This window comes from Chrysochloris asiatica, unplaced genomic scaffold, assembly GCF_000296735.1.
Source record: "Chrysochloris asiatica unplaced genomic scaffold, ChrAsi1.0 scaffold00020, whole genome shotgun sequence".
In the NCBI taxonomy this organism is placed as follows: Eukaryota; Metazoa; Chordata; class Mammalia; order Afrosoricida; family Chrysochloridae; genus Chrysochloris; species Chrysochloris asiatica.
The window spans coordinates 17,417,758-17,434,076 of record NW_006408538.1 but is presented as its reverse complement, the minus strand read 5'-3'; the positions used below and the strand labels follow the sequence as shown (position 1 = coordinate 17,434,076).

The following is a 16,319-nucleotide window of genomic DNA, read 5'->3' as shown; positions in this document are numbered from 1 at the left end:
CACACGTTTCAAGCCCAGCTCAAGTGTCGCTTTTCATTTTTTCCAAACTTTTCATTGTGAATTGAGTGAAGGTTTGCAGTGTAGATCATTAGCTTTACATTTAACAAATCATATATTTCATTTCATTTCAATGATTACAATCCCCTCCATGTACCATGTGTTAGCAGTATTGACCTCAATTGCCTTTAGTTCACGCCTGGGTCAATTACCATTGTTCTTGATTGCACCAGTGTTTGTTTCTTGAATGGATTCTTAGAGCATCTTTCAAGGATACCTGGTAGTGTGGTGGGTTATGCATTGGGCTGCATATTCAAGACCAGCAGTTTAGATCTACAAGCTGCTCTGTAGGAGAAAGATGAGGCTTTCTACTCTTGTAAATATTTACAGCCTCAGAAGCCCTATACACGGACACTATGAGTCATAACCAATTCTACGGCACACCACCACCACCGCCATAGTGTTTACCATGTGTATTACTACTATCCCTTATTTACATTGTACATATGTTACCATCACACTATTACTGTGTAAATACCTACAAGGCAAGAGGCTTAGTTCACAGATCTCATACTCTCTCCAGCACAGGACTGGAGGCAAATGTTTGGATAAAATAATCTTACTTTCACCTCAAACTGGGTCAATGACATGAACTCATTCACTACATTCTAACTGAACAATCGTCTATATTACTATTAAATATATTATCAAAATTATTCAAGTAAAATCTTTCTTCCAAGGGAACACAACCAGGTTTGCAGTAACAGTGGTGCTGATGCCCTCAGGCATCGCATTGGAGACCAGGCTACTTGAGAGCAACTCTCAGGAAAGTCTTCATTGTCTGTCCTCGCAGGACCAGGACCATGGCAAACCAAACAAAGCAAAGCCAGGGTGACACTATGTGTTGTGTACCACAGGGTTTTACAGCTATGACCTTTCAGAAGCAGGCTATTCTTCCATGGTGCCACTGCGTGGGATTGAACTTCCAACTTATCCATTAGTAGCTGCATGCTTAACCGTCTGCATTACCCAGGGCCACAGCAAATACTCAATAATCTGTTATCCAATGACTGGCATAAGGTGCTTAAAAGCACAATTCTTTTATGTGAAAACAATCTGTTATCAAATGAAAGGCATAAGGGGTTTTGAGCACAATTCTTTTATATGGAAACATTTCATCAATGACACAAGTCACACTGCATACTTCTGTCAACCACCCCCCAAACAACTGGCTTTTTTGGTCATTCCCTGAGTGTTCTCCTGGGGTACCTACATTCACCACTGTGCCACATGTCTTGAGGGAGAAGAGGATGTTGATATGGGTGCCATTAGATACGCCTCGGCAGGAAGTGTTGGTCAGAAAGAGCTCCAGGCCACCAACCAGGTCCCGGGGGATGTTCACTTCAATGGTGTTTGACTTGCACAACACAGGAACTGTGGTGGAAAAGGGCTACTGTTAGAATCAGGTAGCCTGGGTTGGGAGAAAGAGCCATGTAGGCTTCTTGGAGAAAGCATTGCACTCTCATGAAATCTAAACTTTTTGTCCCTTCTTATTGTCAAGGACCACTGAATCGATTCTGACTCATAGTAACTGAGGAGTGTTTGGTAGGTTTGAACTGCTGACCTTGCTGTTAGCAGTGCAGTGCTTATCCTACAGCACCACACAAGGACTCCTTTTTGTTCCTATTCTCAAGAAACTCTATGGGGCTCAAAACAAGTTAGTACATAAAACCAGGACTTCTAGCTCACAAGACTTTGTTCAAACAATGTTCCTCAAATATATTGTTCCCTGAATTCAGAAATATTATGTTCAGGTTTCAGCTTAGCAAGCATTTATTTCAAATCCGTGGCTAACATCACTCTATAAATCAAAACACCTGAAGGATTCATTTTTAGCACAAATGCAATTTATTGGCAATACTGAAAATGTACTGCCCATAAAACAGAAGTAATAAAAACAGTGTTAATGCACTTGGGGAAGGGTTCCAAATTGTCGTAGCGTTGCTCAGGGAAGCATTAACTCTGATGATAAATCCCTATTCAACTCAATATAAGGAAGACTGCTTCCCTTAGTGTTCACTGTGTTGACTTCTGTAGATTATACAAACACCCTAAAAGGAATACGTTATGTGGACTGCCAGAGTCCACTGCGTGAGGATGTATCATAACAATGGGATGGTCTAAAGAAATCAAAGGTAAATACTCATTCAATATTTGCCAGATGAATGAATTGATGTTCTGAACATCAAGAACTGGATTTCTAGAAAATCATTCTCAGAGGATTACTGAAGCCTATGTTTTAAAATGTAGGGAAAACAAGTCATTTCCCAGGGATTTATACTTAGCTTCCCAATCTAATTATCTGTCAGGGAAGAGAATACATTGGTTACAGAATGAACCACATCAGTGTCTTATTTCTCCAAAGTAAGTGTTAATAGTATAATCGATAAAAGAAATTAGAAGAAAATAAAAGGTAAAAAGCAAAGGACCGTTAGCTTTTGGGTAATCCTTTCTTAAAGAGCTCCTCTTTTAAATCATTCTAGACTAAGGACTCTGCTCAAAGAGTGGGCATTTTAAAGGATGAGAGTGCTGATATGCTTGGGGGAAGGATGTATCAATCAGATCAGAGGCTGTACCCATCCCCCTACTACCTTGGCAAGTGTGGTTGTCCTCAGACAGCACCAGTCCTCGGGGACATTCACACTGGTGGCCCTTCTCAGACACAAGGCAAGAATGGCTGCAGCCACCATTGTTCCTGTGGCATCCCTCAATGTCTGCGATAGAAACCAAAAGAAAGTGGATCATCTTGCAACGTGTCTCCTCAGGAATTCCAACTCACAGATGATCCTCTCAGTATCTTGGGGCCCAGTCCTAATGACTGAGACATATAGGCAAGTCCACAAATATGTTTCATCTACAAAAAGAAGAAGTAGATGGTGCCCAGCTACCACTATCCATTGCTTTGAAAGGGATCATATTAGAAGGCCTCGGATAGAGTGGGAGAAAATGCAGAATAAAGTCTAAAATCATACAAAAGACAGAGGTCAAAATATCATCGGTGGAGGCCTGAGGCTATGGCCTTTGGTCAGCGTTCAGGTCTGGAACTGAACTCACTCATACTATGGCTCAGTTTTCAGATAGGCAAATGAGTGGGTGGGAGAATTGGTGGGAGGCCAACACTAATGAGGAATATACATATAGAATGATCAACCATTTTACAACAAAAGAGAAGCACCCAAGGACAAAATTCAGAAGGGTTGGGAAAGAAGGTGAAATGGAAACAAGAAATACAGGGAAGAAATGCAATGGGTGATGTTACACTGTTGTTGTTAAATGCCGTCAAGTTGGTTCTGACCCATAGTGAACCTCTAGAGGGTTTCCAAGGAGTGACTGGTGAGCTTGAACCACCAACCTTGCAGTTCAACTGACTTTGCAGTCTAGTGCATTAACCCACAGCTCCACACCAGGATGTTACACCGAGGGGCCTGCAATTATTGAGACAAAATGAAGTGTACGATTGGTGGACTGTAAAATGGATGATCTGCTCAGTAAAACCTTCACTGAATTCACAATAAAAAGCTTTTTAAAATTGACCTTTCTTAATTCACTTAACTTCTCTGAGTCTCATTTTCACTCCTTGTAAAATTAAGGGGTTGTAATAAATACTCAAGATATTTCCAGAATATCTAAAAGTGCAAAGCACAAAATCAATTGAAATTCTAAACTGGCTTAAGGAATTTCAGTCTCTTATCAAAATGTTCAGAATGGACTGGCTGACAAGTGGGATTGTGGGTTATTTTAATTACCCCCCTTTACTATTCTGTATTTTCTCCTGTAAACATAACTTTTAAAATAAAATAAAACAATAAGCTATTTAAATATAATAAAGCAACCGTTCAGTAAAAAAATATTATTATTGAACAGCTTAACTAAATATGTTTGGAGTATCAAAAAAATATTAATCCTGAAGTGTAGTTCATATACAAATTTTATCTTCTGCTAAAGTATTTTTCAGTTATGGTGATGAAGTTTTAGGAATATATGAGAATTAACTATAATATTTCCAATAAAGGCCTGGATAATTATAAGAGTTCCACATGGAACATCCATTAATATTCAAATACTCAAAGACTATTACTTAGAATAATTAAGATTTAAAGTGAACTGAGGACATTATCCTTATTCAGTAAAATTTTAAATCACTTTAGTCTTGTTATAAAGGACAGTAGTTGAATGTTCTGGTTAAATGGCCCCTCAGGTAATAATGCTGAACTTCTTGCACAGAATAAAATGTGGGCACGAGTCACCATTTTTTCTTTTGGGTAGTATTTTATTATTTTTAATCTAACAAGAATAAAGTGAACTCTTTTAAGCAGTGTTATCCCTGTGTGGTGCTGCGGGTTAATGCACTGGACTGCAAGGTCAGTTTGAACTGCAAGGACAGTGGTTCAAGTTCACCAGCTGCTCCTTGGAAATCCGATATAGGGTCGCTGTGAGTCAGAACTGACTTGACAGCACTTAACAACAAGAATCAGCATAGAACTTTTTCTTTTGTGATGGTATTTATTTATTTGCTGCCTCAATATCTGTCAGTGTCATGGGATTCAGATTTCTTAAAAGCAGAAGTAATGAAGTTTTAGTTGTGATCCTTTTTAAGGGCAAATGTGTTTTAGAGAAACAGCATTATCTACGTTTCATGTAATAGTGGTAAGCAGCTTGCATTTCCATTGTTTTGCTACACATTACTAATTCCTTCTTTGTTACTAATCACCTAAAATATATACAGCATTTCTGATGTTAAAAATAGATTTTAAAAACTTATCTCTAATAAATGCAAAGCAAACAGCCAGAAAAAAAAAAAAAAAAAGAAGTGGGATGCTTCATGTAAAGTACAGGTTTTCCAAACTTCCAAGAATCACCGAGGAAACTTGTTAAAAACACACATTCCCAGGTTCCACCCCAGCTCCAGTGAGCCTTAGTCATCAGGTGGGAGGCCTGGGAAGGTCTAGGGTTAAAAGCACACAAGGTGATTCTTATTCATGGGAAGTTTGAGAAAACATTCAGTATACCAGCTGTCAGTCTACTTGATTCTATTACTTTGCTGCTCCTGGGATGTTCCTTAGACCAGCAGCAGAGTTGTCACCTGAAAGTTACTTAGCAATACAATCTCTTGGTCTGATTCCACACCCGCAGGTTATTACTGTGCAGAAGTTTGAGAAACAGATAGCTTATTTTCATTTCTCAAATAAAAACACAATCATTCCCTTCTGTTAAATCTTGGAGATACAATCAACACTGGATTCTGTCCACAACATGAGCAGCCCTCAATGAAGAGTATTCCCTCTAACAATTTCTTTCCACTCTCTCTCCGAACACTAGGCAATTCCATGAGCATCAGAGTGTAAGCCTGTGGTTTAGTTTACTGGGGCTCTAGCTTGAGTCTCTTCGTTTCCATTCTCACCGTCACACGTCTTGCCATCACTTCTTAGCACTTTGCCAACTCCACACTCACAACGATACGAGTTTTTGAGGTTGACACAAATTTCACTGCAGCCACCATTGTTGAGCTCACATTCGTTGTCATCTGTAGAAGAGAAAACATACTGTTTACATGCTGCTGAGCAACTCAGTCTTTTCTCACGCTCCTTAGTGGACACAGCTTTTCAGATCATTTTGATACACCACACAATCCAACTCCCCCATAGCGATGACCCAACATAATCCCTTCTATCATGGGACTTTTTTTTTTTTTTTTTTTAATGGTAAAGAAAACAAAAATCCTCACCACTAGACCAATAAACAACATTCTTAACAATGGAGAAAAGATTGAAGTTGTCAAGGACTTCGTTCTTCTTGGATCAACCATCAACACTCATGGAAGCAGCAGTCAAGAAATCAAACAACGTATTGCATTTAGGCAAATCTCTTGCACAAGACCTTTCTAAAGTGTTGAAGAGCAAAGATGTCAGCTTGAGGACTAAGATGCGCATGACCCAAGCCATGGTATTTTCAATAACCTCATATGCATGTGAAAGCTGGACAGTGAATAAGGAAGACCAGAGAAGAATGGATGCTTTTGAGTTATGGCATTGGAAGATAATACTGAAAGTGCCATGGGCTGCCAAAAGAACCAACAGATCTGTGTTGAAAAAAGTGCAGCCAGAGTGCTCCTTGGAGGACAGGATGGCCAAATTCGCCTCTTGTTGTTGTTGTTGTTGTTGTTATGTACCCTGGAGTCATAGCAACCCTGTACAGGGTTTCTGAGGCTGTAATTCTTTACAGGAACAGAAAGCGTCATCTTTGTCCCGTGGAACAGCTGGTAGTTTCGAACTGCTGACCTTGTGGTTCACAGCCCAATTTGTAACCACTGTGCTACCAGAGCTCGTCTCTCATACTTCGGACATATTGTCAGGAGGGACCAGTCGCTGGAGAAGGATGTCATGTTTGGTAAGGTGGAGGGTCAGAGAAAAAGAGTAAGACCACCAACGAGATGGGTTGGCAAAGTGGTATCATCAATGGGCTCAAGTGTGGCAACAATAGTGAGGTTGGCCCAGGACCTGGCAGTGTTTCGTTCTGTTGTGCATAAGGTCACTATGAGTTGGTGCCGACTTGATGGCACCTAACAACAACAAAAATCATGGGCCCATGGAGTCCTGGTGTGGTGCTGTGAGTTAACACGCCAGACTGCAAAGCCACCTGAACTGCAAGGTTGGTGGTTCAAGTTCACCAGCTGCTCCTAGGAAAACCTAAACAGGGTCGCTATGGGTTAGAAATGACTTGACGGCACTTAACAGCCATCCTGGCCCCCAAGGAGCACTTTGGCTGCACTTCTTCCAGAATGGATCTATTGGTTCTTCTGGCAGCTCATGACAGTTTCAATATTCTCCTCCAACACCACAACTCAAAGGCATCAATTCTTCTATGCTCTTCCTTATTCACTGTCCAGTTTTCGAATGCATATGAGGTTATTGAAAATACCATGGCTTGGGTCATGCGCACCTTAGTCCTCAAGCTGACATCTTTGCTCTTCAACACTTTTAAAAGGTCTTGTGCAGCAGATTTGCCTAATGCAATACATTGATAGCATTAAAAATGTACTCACACATACTAATGATTACAAAGATGGGACAACATTTTCTTGTTATACACAAGGTCACTATGAGTCCAAGTGGCTAACAACAAATTCACTTAGCTATATAGCACTGTACTGTGGGTTAGGCATGGGGCTGCCAACCACAAGACTGGTGGTTCAAATCCACCAGCTGCTCCAAGTGAAAAAGATAAAGCAGTCTGCTGCCATTAAGATTTGCAGTCTTGAAAACTGTGTCTATGGTCACTCTGAGTTGGAATTCACTTCATGGCAGTGGTGGTGGTGGTGGGGTGGGGGCATGGAGTCGGTTCTCACTCACAGTACAGGGTTTCCAAGGCTGAAAATCTTTATGGGAGCCTCATCTGTCTCCCATGGAATGGCTGGTAGTTTTGAAGTGCTGACCTTGAGGGTTTCAAGGTTATAACCGTTCAGAAGTTGATTGCCAGGTCTTTCTTCTGAGATGTCTGTGGGTGGACTTGAACCTCCAAACTTTGGTTACCAGCCTCCAGGGCGACACCAGGATTTCACAACAACTGTTACTGTTGTTGTTGTTAAGTGCCATTGAGTCAGTTCTGACCCATAGTGGCCCTGTATAGGGTTTCCAAGGAATGTCTGGTGACCTTGAACCACCAACCTTGCAGTTCTAACGAATTTATAGTTCAGTGCATTAACCCGCAGTGCTTCACTAGGTAAGGCTTAAATGTGCTCCACAGGGGGGTCACTGAGGATTGAAGAACAACTGTTTTTCTAAAATTAAAAGCCTTTTTATAAAGAATAGGCTAAGCACTTGACTGTGAACCACAAGGTCAGCAGTTCTAACCTGCCATCTGCTTCTCTGAAAGCCTAAATAAGGTTGCTATGGGTTGGCACTGACTTGACTGTATTCAACAGTACCACCCTAATCCCGGTCCCATTCCGCCCCTGTTGCTGGTCTTCTTGGCAGGATGTGTAATCGACCTCATTTAGCTCTATCTGCATCTGAATACAAAAAGCTTTATAACATTAAAGGGAAATGAGATGATCGTCAATCTTTGCTTACTCAGCAGAACACACAAGCAATTTGACAACCCCGAATAGCCAACAAATAATCTGACTCCCGTTTCTTGCTACTTAAGAAAGTTGGGAGAGAAATTAAATGAAAAGATAATGGAATTTTCCTATGAATTTTTTGAAGCTCCTTGGTATTAGTGAAGCATAGGAATGAGTCCTTCAATAATTCTAGACCAGTGCTGCCTAAGACAACTGCAAAACAAGCCTCCGATGTAATGTAATTTTCTGGTAGACACATTCTTTAAAAAAGTAAAATAAAAGGGAAAGTTAATTTTAATAATATATTTTATGGAACCAAATAAATGTAAGGTATTTTCATTTCATTATATAATCAATATTCACAATTATTAATGAAATATCATTCTTTCTTTTTTTGGTACTAATCCTCAAAATATGCTATCTGTACTTTATACTCATTTTGTTTGTCTTGTTTGTTAAGTGCTGTTGAGTCAGTTCCGATTCATAGTAACTGTATATAGGGTTTCTGTAGAGCAGCAGGTGGGTTTGAACCACCTACCTTGAGGTTCAAAATCCAGTGCTTATCCCACAGCACAACATCAGGGCTCCATTTTCAGACTTATAGCATAGCTCAATGCAGATGCTGAATTTTCAAGCTTGGTCTAAGTTTGTTGTTTTTGTTGGTGTCATTGAGCCAGGTCTGACTCATAGCGACCCTGTAAATCTGAGGCTGTAAATCTTTGTGAGAGCAGAAAGCCTCATCTTTCTCCCATGTAGCAGCTGATGGGCTTGAACCACCAACCTTGTGGTTTGCAGTCTAGTGCTTATATTCTATAGCCACCACGCTCCCTGGTTTAAGTTTAGAGTAATAAAAGTTTACAGTTAGTTACATTGTTCCAAACATTTTTTTCAATGACTGAACTGATTATCAGTTTTTAATGGTTAAAAACTAAATAAAATTCAAACTCAAATTTTCATTTGTACTAACCCCATTTCAAGTCCTCCACTGCCATATGCAGCTAGCGGCTCTGCATTGGACAGTGTAGGTATAGTTCTATTGTTGTTCTTAGGTGCTGTTGAATTGGTTTTGACCCATAGTGACCCTATGCACAACAGAATGACACACTGCTCAGTCCTACGCCAGCCTCACGATTTTTGTTAATGCATCAGCCCACTGAGCCAATCCATTTCATTGGGGGTCTTCCTCTTGTTTGCTGATCCTGCACTTTACCTAGTATGGTGTCCTTCTCCAGGGACTGGTCCCTCCTGATAATATGTCCGAAGTAGGAGAGACAAAGTCTTACCACTCTTTCTTCTAAGGAGTACTCTGGTTTTATTTCTTCCAACATAGATTTTATTGTTCTTCTGGCAGACCATGGAACTTTAAGTGTTTATCTTCAACACCAGAACGCAAACACATCAATTCTTCTACAGTTTTCCTTATTCATTGTCCAACTTTCACATGCATATAAGGCAACTGCAAATACCATGGTTTTGGTTAGGTGCACCTTAGTCCTCAAACTAGTAACTTTGCTCTTGAACACTTTAGAGAAGTCTTGTCCAACAGATTTATCTAGTGCAGGGGTGGGGAGTGTCTGGCCCATGGGCATCTTAAGGCCCTCAAAATCACATGGTCTGGCCTTGCAGGCAGGACTCAAAATTCAATAAATCTAGGAATTTTTTTCATGGCAATATAAATTTATATATTAAGTAAATCATAATAATAATGTAAAATTTGAGGGACAAGCAAGGACTGCTGGACAGACAGGACATATGAGTATGTGATGGGACAGACATGCATGCTTCTCATCGGCTGCTCATGTCCCATCTGCCTGTATGTGGTGACTCAGAGAGAGGATAGTCATTGCCAGGCAGACTGGGAGTGTCCACATTTCAAAAGTGGTAACACACGGCAGTGGGGAGACTACAGGGATCCGGTGATGATGAGACTAGATTCAATGAAATGATTCCATGTGACGTTGATGACCTGGCCTCTGATGACTGACAATGATGTTGTCCACTTCTTTGTTGACACAGACAATGACTCCAATACAATCTTTATCCACAAATCCACCATCGACAATCCTCGCAAACACTGAATCTCAGATGAAGATGAAGGAAATGACAGTACACAGAAAAGACCCTAAGAGTCGATGATATGAGCATTGGATATATTCCAAATCCAAGATGCAGGATTAGAACAATCATCAAAGGAAAATAATCACATCACTGGCCACACACACTGGATAGTTATTACAACAAGTAGTGTGACATCCTACTAATGACAACCACAAAGAAAACCAAAGCTGATGCAGAGTGTCGATCTTTCCAAGAGAAATGGACAAATGATTATTTTTTGTTGACAGCCAAGGTAAACTTTTGGTCCAGGTTTGTGGCAATGTTTTAGCAGTAATGAAAAAAAAAAAGGCCAATCTGGAGAACCATTAGAGCTCAAAACTTGCTAAACTTAATGAATTGGGAGGCCAAGTGCATCTGGATAAAATCAATGCTTTGCAGTGGAGTTTGGAATCACAAGCCACTTTCACGAGTCCTCGTTGTGACAAAGACAAGGTTATTCAGACAAGTTATGAAATGAGCCAGCTAACCATAAAGAAGCTGAAAACTCATGTAGAGGGAGAGTTTGTGAAGACTGCATGGTGGCTGCTGTGGAGTTAGCATCAGACAAGGTAAAATTGTCTCCAGGCATTAATTTGTCATGGAGAACTGTCTCAGATCAGATTACTGATTTAGCACAAGATATTGAAAAAAAAACATTGAAAGATACTGCAGGAGATTTCCACTATTTCTCTCTGGCTTGTGATGAGACGACAGACATATGAAATACTGCCCAACAGGCTGTTTTTGTTGGTGGGATAACTGCAGAGTTTGACATGCGACAAGAACTGCTGTCACTGGAAGCCATGCATGACACTACAAGAGGTGAGGACTTGTTTGAGAGTCTTGTTTTATCAATGAAAACACTTGAGCGAACATTTGTAAAGTTAAGTGGTCTTACTCCAGCCATGATTGGCTCACAAAAAGGGTTCATTGCATTCGTCAAGAAAGAACTCAGTCGTCTCAGTCTTGATCCAAGTGATTTAATGAGCCAGCCACTGAAGCATACACCAAGAAAGTCTCTGTGCACAGTCATGTGGCTCAACAATGTGATGTCAACAGTAGACTCATGCATAAATTTTGTCAAAAGCAGAGGGCTTAATAGCTGCCAGTTCAAGGAGTTACTGAATTATCTTGCCTCAGAGTTCAGTGATCTGGTTTATCACTGTGAATTGCAGTGGCTGAGTTTTTAGGAACTGTGTGATGAAGTCAAGTAGTTCATGAAGATGAAGGGAAAGCCTGTCAGGGAACTCAGTGGTAGCAAGTGGCTCTAGCAATCGTGGTGGACTTTACCAAGTACCAGCTGAGCATCAAGCTGCAGGGCCCCAACCAGCTTCTACGCAACCTGCTTTCAAACGTGAAATCATTTGAAACTAAATTAAGGCCGTGGAAAGTGCAATTCAAAAAGAAGAACACGGTGCATTTCCCCACTCTGTAAGGACAAAGGCCTTCTCTGACACTTGAATATGATGGTGAATGTGCAAAACGAATTGAGGCATTTAATGAAAGATTCCAGGGCGTGAGGAGTAAAATGGAATTCAGAATCTTTCCCACACCACTCACTGTGGAACCAGCTGATGTGCCTGATGACCCGTATACAGCACGAAATTGTTCAGCTGAAAGCTAGGTACAATCACTTCCCACTGCGTGAGGTCCACTTTGAGGAGATATGTGTTGTCTGTGTTTGGAACAACTTGCTGCTCAAAGCTTACCAACGCAACAGGTCTACTGTGCTCCAGACGGACCAATGCAAACCTGGAAAAGCAGTTGTGAGTAGCAACATCATCAATACTAACTAACATCACACACCTCACCAAAGAAAAGCAATTCCAGCCATTACATTGTTGTTGTTAAATGTCAATGAGTTGGTTTCAACTCATAGCAACCTTGTGTAGAGTTTCTGAGGATTGATGCTCTGAATAACCTAGGGACTGAGTGTTTGCTCTTTGAAGAAAATGTAGCTGATCTTTGAGGAAAATGTCTGCGACTGGTGAGTTTGAACTGACCTTGTAGTCCAGTGCTTATCCTACAAAGTTCTTATCATTACATTAGGGGTGAGGTAATGAAACGGTTGACCAAATATAGCAGGCTGATTTTTAAGTTGATAATTTTGTATGGTCCATGAACGATGTTGTAAATATCCAAATGGCCCTTGGCAGAAAAAAAGGTTCCCTACCCCTGACCTAGTGCAAATTTCTTGGCTGCTGTTTCCGTGAGCATTGATTGTGCAAAATGAAGTCTTTGACAACTTCAGTTTTTTTAAAAATTTATTCTATTGATGTTATTTATTAACTCGGTTGTGAGGAATTTTGCTTTCTTTACATCGAGGTGTGTACTCCATACTGAAGGTTGTGATCTTTGAGCTTCAGCCGTATTTTAAGGCCTCCTTGCTTTCAGCAAGCAAGGCTGTATCATCTTCAATTCATAGATTGCTCATGAATCTTCCTTCAATTTTGATGCCATGCTCTTCTTCATATAATCCAGTTTCTCAGATTATTTGCTCAGCATGTTGTTGTTATGTGCCATGGAGTTGTTTCCAACTCATAGTGACCCTGTATAGGCTTTCCGAGGTTGTAAATCTTTATGGGAGCAGAAAGCCTCATCTTTCTCCCGTGGAACCACTAATAGTTTCGACTTGCTGACCTTGAGGTTAGCAGCCCGATTTGTAACCACTATGCTGCCAGAGTACAGATTGAATAATATGCTGAAGGAATATAGCCCTGGTACACACCTTTCCTGATTTTAAACAATCTATCTCTTTGTTCTTTTCAAACAACTGCCTCTGGGTCTACATACAAGTTCCTTATGAGCACAATCAAGTGTTCTGGAAAACTCATTCTTTGTAATGTTAGTATAGTTATTTGTTGTTGTTAAGTGCCATCGAGTTGATTCAGACCCATAGCGACCCTGTGTAGGGTTTTCAAGGAGAAGCTGGTGAGCTTGAACCACCGACCTTGCAGTTCAAATGACTTTGCAGTCTGACGCATTAGTCCACAGCTCCACACCAGGACTCCATATAGTTATAGACTATCCTTAATCACTATATAAATTTGACTTGAGGTTTAGACATGGATCACATGCCATCCCAAGTGTTCAAAGTTACCAACTCTAAGCGCCACCATTTTTTCCTATTGGATTTGATCTCTATAGTCTGTTTATACTTCATGATTTTTTTCTTACCAAGACATGTCTGCTTGTCAGGGCCTAGCGTGGTTCCTGGAGGGCATACACACTCACTGGTTTCCTCGCAGCTTCCATGACAGACCTCATCACAGATTTCGTAAAAATCTATGGGAAGACAAAGACTGCTGGTTAGGGGCGAGGTCCATGAGTTCACTCATGGTCTATGTTCCTTGTCAACACCCAGGGAATTTCTGTTTGGCTATGGTTTACATAATTCGATGAACTGCTCAGGAAAAGGATTCCCAACTTCAGACCCAGAGGCCATAAGATGGCCCAAGACTTACTACCAGTCTAAAACCTCACCAAACATAAGGTATATATTAGGGATCTTTTTCAAAAAAATTTCCACTGACATAGTGGTTAAACTCTTGGCTGCTCACTAAAAGGTTGACTGTTCAAACCCACCAGCCGCTGTAGAGAAAAGACTGGGCAATCTGCTATGGTAAAGATTACAGCCAGAAAACCCTATGGGTCCGTTCTTCTTTGTCACATGGAGTACTGGGAGTCAGAGCTGCCTTGACACACACAACAGTGTTTGTCTTCTAGGTACTCTTATCTCTATGTGTATGCAGCTTTTGCTAGGACTAATAATAAAGAAAATTGTTTAAAAGTAGTCCAGAACTCAAGTAGCTTATTACTCATGTATGTACATGATACCATATGGATACCACATGATGTCTGATATAAAAATAAATATACATACATATATTTTATATATATACATATATAAACAAACACATATATACGTACAAACACATATGTGTATATATATGTGTGTGTTGTTGTTGTTGTTAAGTGCTGTCAAGTTGGTTCTGCCCCATAGCGACCCTGTATAGGGTTTCCAAGAATCACCTGGTGAGCTTGAACTGCTGACTTGTGATTCAAACTGACTTTGCAGTCCAGTGCATTAACCACAGTGCCATACCAGGACTCCCATGTGTGTGTGTGTGCATGTAGACATATAAGGAGCTCTGGTAGCATAGTGGTTATGAATCAGGCTGCTAATCTTCAAGGTCAGCAGTTCAAAACTGCCAGCTGTTCTGAGAGAGAAAGATGAGGCTTTCAGCTCCCATGAAGATTTACAGCCTCAGAAACCCTGTACAGGGTTGCTGTGAGTCATAACTGACTCCACAGCACATAACCACCACCACCAACCACCATGTAGACACACACACACACACACACATATATACGAGTGCAGTGGCTCCACCTGATAAACGCTAGACTTCGAATCACAATATATGTGGTTTGAGCCCACCAGCTACTTCTTGGAAGAAAGATGAGACTTTCTGCTCCCACACATGGATGTAAAAAGCTTTGGAAATCTTGTAGAGGGTCGCTATGAGTCAGAACTGACTCAAAGTCACTTAACAACAACAAGCTCTTCGAGTCAGTTCCAACTCATACCAACTCTGTGTAGGGTTTCTGAGAAACAGCAGCTGGTAGGTTTGAACCATCGACTTTGTGGTTTGCAGTCCAGTGCTGATCCTACAGCGCCACACCAAGAGTTCATAAGTATATATATATATATATATATGCTTCAAAAATTAAAGGAAAATTTCTATTACCTTTTAATTCCATATTTTCCATTTTTGAACTTTTTGAAGTCCCTCATATTTGATGGTAAGTCAAAAAGTATTATTACTAGAGTTTTAGTTCATACATGCATGGGTTTATTCCAAATAAAACCTGCTTAAACCTGTCTCTGCAATCAGTGGATGGCTGCAGCCAAGTTCTCTCAGCAGCATCCTCATCTTAGTCTCATTGTTGTTGCTATGTGCCATCGAGTTCGTTTTAACTCATAGTGGCCCAGTATAGGGTTTCCAAGGAGGCGCTGGTGAGTTTGAACCACCTGCTTTGTGGTTCAAACTGACCTTGCTGTCCTGCGTGTACCCTTCAGTGCTATACCAGGACTCCTTAGGGTGCCTTTAAAAATCAGGTCCAATCAAAGCAGTAGCTTCTGAGGGGATTTGCTGGGCCAAGTCAGGCAAATTCAAGGCACAGAGGTCAGCTCAGAAGGTTATGACAACTGTTTTTAGGATTCCCAAGGGGAAATGTTGAGAGATTTTCTCAAAGGCTGATCACAGGGACCTATTTTGATGATGTTTTAAGAATATTGAGAATTGCATTGGTGAGGAAAATGTCTGGAAAGGTGTGCTGAGAATGTTTTGCTTTTCCATCCTGACATTGCACCTGCTCATTCCTGGATGGTAGCAAGGACTGTCCGAGGAGAATCTTGTTGGGAAGCCTTGCCCCATCCACCCTACAGCCCTGACCTGGTCCCTTCAGACTTCGTTTGTTCCCCAAACTCGAAGGAGCTTTAAAAGGAACATGATTTGAGTCCTTTGAGGCTGCCCAAACTGTTGTTTTGACATGATGTAAATTGAAGAGAGCAGAAATCTTTGTTGTTGTTGTTAAGTGCTATCGAGTCAGTTCCAACTCACAGTGACCCTATATAGGGTCTTCAAGGACCAGTTGTTGAGCTTGAACCATAGACCTTGCAGTTCAAACTGACCTTGCAGTCCAGCGCATTAACCCACAGTGCCACACCAGGACATCAGGGAAGGGTTAGAGAGATGGCAGCCCTGCCTTTAGAAGTCTATAGACCTAGATGGAGGATATGTTGGAAACAATGGTTTTACCTTTTGACATTTTTGTTAAACGTGTCTGTGATTTTGCAGCAAGACTTTTTGACTTAACCTCTGTGTGTGTGCATATGTATACATATGGGATCCTGGTGTGGCTCTGTAGGATAAGCTAACTGCAAAGTCTATGCTTCAAATCTACCAGCTGCTTCTCGGAAGCCCTACACAGGGTTGCTGTGAGTCAGAACTGACACCTAACAAGAACAACAAATATGTATGTATATTTCCTGGGTGGACAAATGGTCTGGGCTTGGCTGCTAATATACAGGTTGGTGGTTTGA

The 16,319-nt window shown here is 40.9% G+C and overlaps 1 protein-coding gene across 1 annotated transcript in view; it reads right to left on the bottom strand.

Annotated features, from left to right (window-relative positions):
- The window catches only part of OIT3 (oncoprotein induced transcript 3), a 33,219-nt gene that overhangs the window by 11,906 nt on the left and 4,994 nt on the right, over window positions 1–16,319 (bottom strand). The window contains exons 3-6 of the mRNA XM_006837469.1: window positions 13,391–13,498; window positions 5,459–5,581; window positions 2,649–2,771; window positions 1,271–1,431 (exon numbers count right to left, since the gene is read on the bottom strand). Coding sequence (XP_006837532.1) covers window positions 1,271–1,431; window positions 2,649–2,771; window positions 5,459–5,581; window positions 13,391–13,498 — 515 coding nt within the window. The remainder of the gene's footprint in view (window positions 1–1,270; window positions 1,432–2,648; window positions 2,772–5,458; window positions 5,582–13,390; window positions 13,499–16,319) is intronic.